At 30.1% G+C, this 11,034-nt stretch overlaps 1 protein-coding gene across 1 annotated transcript; it reads left to right on the forward strand.

Annotated features, from left to right (window-relative positions):
* Positions 1–967: 967 nt before the first annotated feature.
* Positions 968–3,244, forward strand: LOC110627424 (cytokinin hydroxylase). The gene is made up of 5 exons (XM_021773727.2): positions 968–1,429; positions 1,512–1,738; positions 1,832–2,073; positions 2,155–2,536; positions 2,614–3,244. The coding sequence occupies exons 1-5, from the start codon at positions 1,150–1,152 to the stop codon at positions 3,046–3,048; spliced, it is 1,566 nt and encodes a 521-aa protein (XP_021629419.1). The 5' UTR covers positions 968–1,149; the 3' UTR covers positions 3,049–3,244.
* The last annotated feature ends 7,790 nt before the right edge of the window (positions 3,245–11,034 follow it).

An 11,034-nucleotide genomic window follows, 5' to 3' on the forward strand; every position in this document is an offset into this window, starting at 1 on the left:
CTTATATTTAAAAAAAAATCACAAGTATGTAATATGGTAATAATATAATTGTTTAATGTAATATTTGAATATTATTTTCTAATCCACTTGATTTTTTCAATAATAATAAATTATTTTTTATTAGGAATTTTCTTAATTAATTTAATATATAAATTACTTTATACTGCCTTTGTAATAATTTTTTTAATAATTTCGTGGTCTAATTATTTTAAAATGCCATATTTAATTGTTTTTGTACTTGAATAAATAGAAGTTTATATATTTATTTTATTGTTCAATAAGTATTTTAATGAAAAATATCTCAAAATTAAGTTTTATTTATTTCATTGAAAATAACTTGTATATAAAATATATTTATTTTATTGTAATATTAAAAATATTAATAAATTTAAAATTTTTTGAATGAATTAATTATTTTTAAAAATATTTTAATATATTTTTTAAAATCTAATAATATTGCTGTTGAAGTAGGCTGAGTCATTAAATTAAGATAATAAGGTAAATGCATCTAAAATTTCAGTGTGAGGATACTGTTGAATAGACCTGCCATTTTTGTTGTTTCCAATTTCCCAAGCAGACTGAAGCCGTGAATTTAAGGTCAACCCTTCTCTTCTCTTCTCTTTAATTCTTTTCTTTCCTCTCCCAAACACTCTCCTACACCTTTTCTATTCCTAGCTGTTACGCCTTTTTTATATATGTAATTTTCAATTTATTTTCTTTAATCCATTTTTTTTTTTAAATATAAGATATAGAGAAATTCAACCACTCTGCACAACCCTGAACTATTCTCATGGGAAATATTTAATGGATTTCTTTTTAATTCAGTACTAGTAAACAGTGAAGTGGGTATTTAATTGATTCGAAGAATTTTTTTTTTCCTGCATTTATTTAAAATACTAAACAAATATTTCATTTGAAGAATAACAAATATTTTATGATGTTCTTAATCACTGGTTCATAGTTCATTTTAAAATTATAACCATAGAATCTTCTCCATACATATAAATTTATTTAAATCTAGCTTTAGTTTGCGATTATATAAATTGATGAACCCTCCTTCAGTTTTCACTAATAACAGAGTTCTCCCTCAAATCACACACAAACAACTCTCTCCTGCATTCTCATATTCATAATTCATTAGAGAGAGCGATGGTGACGATGGTATTGAAAAGTGTATTGCTTGTGTTCATGTGTGTGTTCTTGAAGATTGCATATGACACCATCTCATGTTACTTCATAACTCCAAGGCGCATCAAGAAGATCATGGAGAAGCAAGGAGTCCGTGGCCCAAAACCACGCCCACTTACAGGCAACATCTTAGAGGTCATCTCCTTCGTCTCATGCTCTACTTCCAAACACATGGATTCTATTCATCATGACATCGTTGCTCGCCTCTTGCCACATTACGTTGCCTGGTCTAAACAATATGGTGACCACATTTCTTAATTTTATTATAATCTACTTCATTTTGAAAACTTGGGATTTTTCTGATGGCTGTGTTGATTCTGCAGGGAAAAGATTTATATACTGGAATGGTATCGAGCCTCGCATGTGCTTAACAGAGATAGAGTTGATCAAAGAACTTCTCACCAAGTACAGCATTAAAGCTGGTAAATCCTGGCTACAACAGCAAGGATCAAAAAATTTTATCGGCGGTGGCTTGTTGATGGCAAACGGTGAAAACTGGTATCATCAACGGCATATTGTTGCGCCGGCATTCATGGGAGACAGACTGAAGGTATTATTTTTATTCTCATTTTTTGATTTTTTTTTAATTTTTTTTATGATTTCATCTGGAGTTGAATTTTCTTTTTCTTTTCTTCTTTAAAAGAGCTATTCTGGGCACATGGTGGAATGCACTAAGAAGATGCTTCAATCACTGGAAAATGCTGTAGAATCAGGCCAAACTGAGTTTGAGATTGGTGAATATATGGCTAGACTCACTGCTGATATAATTTCAAGAACTGAATTTGATTGTAGCTACGAGAAAGGGAAGCAAATATTCCATCTCTTAACTGTTCTTCAACGACTCTGTGCTCAAGCAAGCAGGCATCTGTGCTTCCCTGGAAGTCGGTTAGTCTCAATTACATTCACAGAATGTAATGAATTTTTGTAGCGTCATTTCTAATTCTTCCTTGTCTATGCTTTATGCAGGTTCTTTCCTAGTAAATACAACAGAGAAATAAAATCATTGAAGATGGAGGTGGAGAGACTACTAATGGAGATTATACAAAGCAGAAGAGATTGTGTGGAGATTGGTAGGAGCACTTCATATGGGAATGATTTGCTAGGAATGCTTCTAAATGAAATGCAGAATAAAAGAGGAAATGGGTCTTTCAGTTTGAATCTGCAGTTGATTATGGATGAATGCAAAACTTTCTTCTTTGCCGGCCATGAAACTACTGCTCTCTTGCTCACTTGGACAATCATGCTTCTTTCTAGCAATCTTTCTTGGCAAGAGAAGGTCCGAGCCGAGGTAAATCACATCTGCAATGGCGAAACACCCTCGGTTGATCATCTTCCCAAACTCACCTTGGTAAGCAGGATCATTAATTTAAACAACTCCCTCAAACAAGAAGTCAAATAATTACGTTCATGTTTTGTTTTTTACAGCTAAACATGGTAATAAATGAATCATTAAGGCTGTATCCTCCAGCTACAGTGCTGCCAAGAATTGCATTTGAAGATTTTAAGCTAGGAGATCTCCACATACCAAAGGGGCTATCAATATGGATACCAGTCCTTGCAATTCATCATAGCGAAGAGTTGTGGGGAAAAGATGCAAATGAGTTCAATCCTGAGAGGTTTAGTTCCAAGTCATTTTCACCTGGCAGGCATTTCATCCCTTTTGCTGCTGGTCCCAGGAATTGTATAGGCCAAACTTTTGCTATGATGGAAGCTAAAATCATATTAGCCATGTTGATTTCAAGGTTTAGCTTCACTATTTCAGACAGTTATCGCCATGCTCCTGTTATTGTCCTCACGATAAAACCCAAGCATGGAGTTCAAGTCTGTCTCAAGCCCTTGAATCCAATGGAAAAAAAATAGAAAACAATATATATATATATTTTTAATTTTTAGGTGAAAAGATAACAGAGAGTTTGATCAAGGTTTTAGTTTTTTCCCCCCTTTTTTTTATGTAATTTTTTTGGTGGGGGTTGTAATCTAGTCAAGAGAGATAGACATGGAATGATGCTTTAACTAAGGATGTAAGCAGATTATGCATAGACAGTGATTTTGCCTTTTAGTTTTTTGTATAATATTTAATCTTCTGTTTCTGCTATAGTTAAATAAACAAATAGATTAAGAGGTCAAAACACTGATTACATGAAAAGCAAAGTGGTGTAAGAGATAAGACCCAGATGCTCATGAAATGATTAAAGAAACAAAAAGGGTTTCCTCTTGAATTAGTTTAGATGGATGCTCAGAACAATGATGAATAGCATTTAGGTTTGATTCTTCCACCTTTGCTCCCATTAAAACTTGATTTAAGTAAGTGCTCAGCTTTCCATTTTAAAAGAAAAAGAAAATATAGCCAACTTGCTTATTTATATTTGACAGAAGTGCAGGGGCAGGATCTTTTCTCTGCCACCCAATTTTATATAACACACTTGCACCACGCTGATTCTGCTCTTCCCACTACTCACTTTCTCTAATAATTTTTTTTTCCTACTTATTTATCAGTTGTTTCTCCTCTGTCATTGTATTTTACAATCTTTTTTTTTTTTCTCAATAATGTATTGAATCCATTTAAGAATTTTTGAGAAAGGGTTAAAAGGAAAATATAAAAAAAAAAAAATCAGAAGACTATTTTATCAAACGTTGAAATTTGCAACTGAAAACCACTCATCAGTGGTCCAATAGCAATTGGGAGACAAATTCAGAAGGCCAATTCTGGGAGTCGCGACTTCCTAATGAAAGCTATACCATAAAAATTATAAGTAAAGATAGCTGCAGAAAAAAAAATAATAATTTTTTTAGGGTTTATTTTTTTATTTTGTAGAATATATTTTATTCTTATAAATCTAATTTTTACTGAATTTTTATTTTATATAAAAATATCTATATAAAATCACCGCTCCACTATAAAATTTCTTTAGTATATTTATATGGTAAAGGAATAATAAGATCACATTCCAAGAATTAATAATATAAAATGCTCTTTTTATTAGACTTTGAATTATATCTAATAAAAATTGATTAAAACTGAAATTGACTGAATTAGTGAGGCATAAATCTCTTTCTTTGTTCTGAAAAGAAAATGAGATATTTTATTGGCATATGAAATCTTCAGTTAACTTCTAATATCATGTGGGAAATATAATATTCTGAAAATTAATTGCTTACTAGATAATTCGTCAAACAGATATATCCCCAAGATTTTATACTCACTTACAAGTAAAATATACGACTTTTATGATATTTAAAAAAAAAAAATCCAATAATATATATATTAAGCTGTCAACTTTTCTCCCTCGTTCTTGAAAAGAAAAGGAAAGAAAATTAATTGGGAAACACGTGCACTGATATAGAAAAAGAGATCGGCCCACAATATTGCTCCCATTACAAATAAATTGCACGCTTATGGCAGTACTATTACTACTACACTTGTAATTATTTATTTCCTTTCTCCTCTTTTACTTCCTCTCTCATCTTCCCAAAAAAAAAAATATTAGTCATTGGGTGATCTTCATTTTAAAATAAAGTTCAAATTTAATAAACTCAACTTTTGATAATCATGGGATATTTTGCAAATGTATAAAGCTATACGTAAATATCCGATCTAATGGTTTTTAAGTTTATTTTTTCATAAGTTACTCTTATATCCTACACTATAAGACAAAAATATAAACAATCCATCGTGGGTGAAGATATAGCATCTATAAGCAATACAGCAATTGTCTCCAAAATAACATGTTGTAAGTGATGAATCTTTAATCAACTAAGTGTTTCACGTGCTACCAAAGCTTCAACTACTCAGCCTTCCTTAAACGACATAGCAGCATGAAGAAACAAACCATGATCATCACGCAACGCCTACCCTAACCCAACACCCAATCTATTCAATGGGACAGCAGCATCTGCATTGCATTTGATTTTCCTAATCGGAGGAGGGGACCAGGACGACAGTGATGAAGTAGTGTTTCCATCTGAACATGGGAATGGTTTGTTAGAAGACCCTTGTACTGGCGATCATTGTAGCCAGAGTTTGGTATCTTTGTCTCCATACAACATTGCACCACCAATATTGCTTCATCATTCATTATATGCAGGTGCAAGACTCCGTTGGTAACAAAAACACATACATAATATGAGATGATATTACCGGATAACTGACTTTAACGATTCTTTCTTTTCTGTACGAGAAAGAAAATGAAGTTTCCAACTTTGTATATATCATCAAACTTTATCAATAACAAATTGAAATGCTTCCTTTTAATTAGTTGATGGTAAACCAAGATAACGTTGAACTTGTATAATATCAGAAATGGGAGCATGTAACATAGTACTAGAAGATCGGCACACTCACATTGCGGCTAAATGGATTTGTTGTAGTGGCTTTTTCTAAAATGCTCTTGGACAATTTGGATTGGACTTTACTTGACTTATATATCTTTTATTTATTTTAAAATTTTTCTGATGTAGATTTTCACTTCTCTATCACACCTCCTTAAGTCCAACTGGATTGTTGTGATTTGTTTTCATTTGTCATCGTGGACTTGTATTTTTTTGAGTCTGAGAGGTCTCAAGCCTCTCTTCTCATTTTTTCCTAGGCTTATATTCTTTTTAAACCTTAGAAACCATAAACATTCAACATCTTTAACTTAATGGGTCTAGTCTATAATTATCGGTCCAACCTGTCAAGAAATTTCTTGGACTTTAGATCTTCGGCACACGTAAGGCCATTGAACTCTGGTACTATTGTTGGAATTGCTAATGGGCCCTGATCCAAGTCTGCATGCACCGAGAGTGTTGGGTCTTGCTTAATTGGACTTGTTGAGGTGGTTTTCTCCAAAATGCCCTTAGCCAATTTGAATTGAATTTTCCTTGATTTGTATACTTTTTATTTATTTTATATTTTTTAGATGTAGATTCCTATTTCTAATAAAGGAGAGAGCAAATACTCTTGTCGCAACCCAGAAGAAAATTAAATATGACTATAATATTGTTCATTATGAAAAATTAAAAAATTCATAGATGAAATATATCGCACTAAAACAGCAACCCACCGAATAACAAATTCAATTTAAGAAGAATACTTTGGAGATAAGGCCATTCAACTTTGTCATATACTTTACTCATATCAATTTTTAAAGTTATAAATATCTTCTTTCTCTATTTTTCTGCTTTAAATAGTAATAAACTTTAAAAGCAATAACAATATTATTTGTAATCAATTTTTGTGGTACGTAAATATTTTGAGTCTCAGAAATAATATCATAACAATATATACTTCAATCGATTTGTAATAACCTTCCACAACTTTATCTATTACATTACAAATAGAAATTTTCTTTTTTAAAATTAAAACAAGAGACATAAAATTATTGCCTAAAATAAATAAGTTGTCATTAAAAACTGCTAAAACAACCATTTATAATATCTGCATTTAGCACTCCAGGTTTAATTTGATGGTAAATATATTTGAGTAAATATGAGAGATTTCATATTTTATCCTCAATCCTCATTTTAAGAAAAAGAAAAAAAAAATATCTCCACGTAGAATATTATAGAATTGTTGATAAAAGCCATAAGTGCATCCATCCAGACCCGCAGATTTAATGCAATAAAAAAATTAGTCTTAACCTCGTCGGCTGTGACCTTCCACTATACACAATCCAAAACAGGTTGCATGTTACCAATAGAAGACTTATATATCCCAATCAAGCCAGTCATCATCCTTATTCTGGAGCCTTTTAATAGTATTTTTATGTGTTGTGTCAATGGAATTTTATTTAAAAAATAGGTATTTAAATATTTTGCAAGTTGTTTTTGATAAGAGTACTTCAATTTAAATTTCTGCTTTTGAAACGTAGAGTACAATTCAGAGCCCCAAATCCATAGCTTCTTGCTGCATGCTTGCAAACGAGAAATAAATTTCAAAGAAGAGGATTGTGTCCAACTAGATTCAACTACATCCCTGCAATTCATTTCTTTAAACTAAGCATTTAATTTCAAAGCCACCACGTTTGAGATAAACAGCCCGTAGCGCAACAGAATTTAAACACAATGATCTGAAGAAACAGCGGATAAATGTGAGAGAGCAGCATAAGGAAATGTCTCACGCTATCTTTTAGAGCACGCAACCCAATATATAACTGCTAATTAATTATGCGAACATAAAATTAATATTTATTAAAAATAATATTATTTATTAATTATTATATTTTTTTATCTCGTAATTTTTATTTAATTTTTTTAATTATTTTAATATTATTATCCATCTTTCTTTTTACATGTATAAATTAATTATTATGATTTTATTATGATCTCCATAATTTGCGAGTCAATGAAGCATCAAGCAATGTTTTCAGTGCAAAATAAAATTTTCAACTTCTTAAAACTTGAGCCTAGGTTGAGTGCTCATGAAGCATGCAATGCAATCAGTTGTAGAGATTAAAATTTGTTTGAAATAAATCTCATTTTTTTAGAAATATTTATCATTTAAAATTTATTTAAATTAATATGAAATTGGATAAATATAATTTTATAAAAATTAATTAAAATTTTTTATTTTATAAAATCAATTATTCTAAGTTGACTAGCAATATTAATTTGACGGTGTATAAAAAATTTAATTAGTTGTTTATCAAATTAATTTATTAAATGCCCAACCATTAACGTTAAACCCGCACCTCCACTCCACCATCTTCTTCTGCCCACCACTACTCTCTTTGGCTTATCAAAACATTATCTTTTACTATTTATTCTTATTTTATTTTAAATTCAAATCACTAACATTATTTTTTTCAATGTTGATAAGCGTTGGACTTTATCACTCTAGATAAAGCTGGATCCAAGAAAACAACGTTGGTCTAAAATCCATGAATCTTTTTTTACACGACTGATCCAGCATCTTTAGCCCTAACTCAGACACACGGGACAAGCCAAATAGCCTACAAGCCTAAGTCCAGCAAGAAAAAGTCCGGTCCAGTGACATGGCATAAAGAAGGACAGCAGATTTATTCACTTCGCAGTCCTATCCGTATACGCGCCGGGAGAAATTAAATGGCCGCCTGGCGTAAAGAGAGACTCTGACATATCCGTACGTACGAATTTAAACGACATGAACATGTGGTACTGTAGTAAAGAGACCGCTAGACTTCACTAGTAGACAAAGAAAAGATAATAAAAAGGGAGGGACTTCTTCCCTCGATCTAAACTTATACAATCACTGTAAATTTTATTTTCTGAATATCAGAACATCAAATACCTATTAAAAAATTTTCTATATACTCAAAAAGTGTGACTTAGTTTTATATTTTTATATTATTATAATAAAATAATGCATTTAATCGGACCACTGGAAATTATCTTTTAAACAAATCCATAAGTATTTGTTGATGCATAATGCTCAATTTCTTTTTTTTTTTAATAAATTTTTAATTTTTTTGTATTTAAAGGTTATTTCGATTAAAATTATTTATTTTTTTTCAAAAATTATTTTTGTTTGTGAATGTTTTAAACAAAATATGAGTTGATTATGTTTAATTGAAAATTAAATGGTTAATTTTAAATTGGATCATGTAAACAACTAAATTTTAATTTAATTTTTAATTTTAGTCAATAATTTCTGAATTTCTTCCAATAAATCCGAATAATATATAATTAATTATATGATATCTTTCTTAAAAATTCTTGTTTGACTGATGATTTGATGAAAATCTATCAATATCTGCTCCAAGCTATTCACTAAATCTGCAGGATTTTGATTCCCAAGTGCAAGGCACTAGATTGCGTTTAATCATAAGATTTTTTTTCCCCATATGATTCTAAATAGAAAACTCTGCTACTTTTTATATTATTCAATTAGTTTGAATTAAAATAAAAAAAAATCAATAATAATTTAAGAGATGATTCTGATATTATTAAATAAAAACTATATTAATAAGTAATTCTTTTATTTTTTTTATGTATAATTAATACTCTTCATAATATTGTATGCCCTGAATTCTCCGGCTGTCCAGATAATAACAAAAAATAATAATAATAACAAATCTTATTTTGTTGCTTATAAGATTTCCCATTAGATTCAGTTTGGCAAGTGTTCAGTATATATTAATAAATTGAATAAAAAAATAACAAAATAAGAGTGCTTCATATTATATAACGTTAATAAAATCCTAAAACATCATTATTAGGTTTTCATAATTATTAAAATGGTTTTGCATTGGTGTAGAAAACCCTTTACAAATTAAAATTAGCATTTAATTAACTCAATAATTACAGTAAAACACTGCTATAAAATAAATTTAAAACAAACGATCATAAATGATTATTTTATATATTTTATTTATAATTATAGATAATAATATCAGACAACAGTTGCATTTGCCATAATTTCCATTTGAGAATTGAGATTGATTAATTTATATTTATATTGCTATTTAAGTTTTGCCCACATCTTCTTGGGTCTTGTACAGTATTGTGAGAAGGGTCTCGTTTCTCTACCATTTTCATTACGTGCTCTTTGTGTCTACGTATTCATGTACATGGGTCCCTTCCTATGCAACTCGCTGTAAGATTTTATGCAAACTTTGGATTCTTAACATGCAGAGAGGTGTTTATTAGAATCGAGTTCGAATTTTAATCAAAATTTACATGATTTTAAACTTGTGATGTTAATTTAGTTAAAACTTTCATATTAAAAGAAAATCAATGAGTTATCCAGCTTTTGCAAATACAATCTAATGTGTATTTAGCATGAATTGGCCAATCTCCGGATTTGTTTGCAGATTTGGCATGATTCGCTTCTATATATATATAATGCGATTAGCTTAAGAAATGGCTATTCAACCATTGCTCATGAAAATTCGGAAGTATTCAACTGTATTTAATATAAAAGATGAATCAACTTAAATTTGATTAAAAATTAAACGACTATATTTTTTTTTTTTTGAGAAAATCACCAAAAATAATTTGGTAATCTTTGTTATATAGCAACATAATGGATATCCCAAATCAACCTTAGTTTGTCCAACTACATATATAGCGTTGAAAATAACTAGAAACGAAGATTCTAGTTGAAAATCTTATGCTGATAGTGCGAGGACAAGTTGAGCATGAGCCTGTACTGTGAAACTTTGATGGAAGAGGAGAAGCACTAGAAAGACATTAAAGTCAAAACAAATACACTGTTAGTAGAGAAGGAAGTTTCATAGAAATCACATCATATTTCTAGTGGCTCCTAATGAATGCCTCCCTTTGTCCATACCTTTCAATTATGTTTAGTATATCCTTTTTGGCTTTTCATACAAAGATTCATTCAAAAATTCCTCATTCAAATCATAGATGGCACATAAATCATGTTATTCATGGAAGAAATGATATCATTGATTCTAACAAAATGAAATTCCAAAGAGAATGATCCCTCTAAAAGGAAAGACAATGTACATATCAACCATTGATGACACCTTGTCATGTATTTATTGCTTTCTCTTTAAACCATAATGAAATGGGTTGCATTTAATATAAACTTGATCCTGCATGGAAACAAGTGTAATCAAGTAAATATAATAAATACTCTATCAGTAATTAAATTCATTTTCATATAAGATTAAGCTTATAATAACCGAGTGCTGAAATATTATAATGAAATGAATTCACATTTTTCATAATTTTAATATTTTTATTTCCCACAAAAGAATACCATTAGGGAGCCAACAATAACCAAATATGCTACGCTTGCTATGCTGCTCTGCTGCAAATTTTTTTTTTCCAAAGCCTGTAGAATGTAACCCCATGGGAAAAAGCAGGTGGGTTACCTTTCCAATGCTCATTAGATATCTACATGACTCGCAGATATCAAATCAC

This window comes from Manihot esculenta, chromosome 1 (assembly GCF_001659605.2).
Source record: "Manihot esculenta cultivar AM560-2 chromosome 1, M.esculenta_v8, whole genome shotgun sequence".
NCBI classification, from domain to species: domain Eukaryota; kingdom Viridiplantae; phylum Streptophyta; class Magnoliopsida; order Malpighiales; family Euphorbiaceae; genus Manihot; species Manihot esculenta.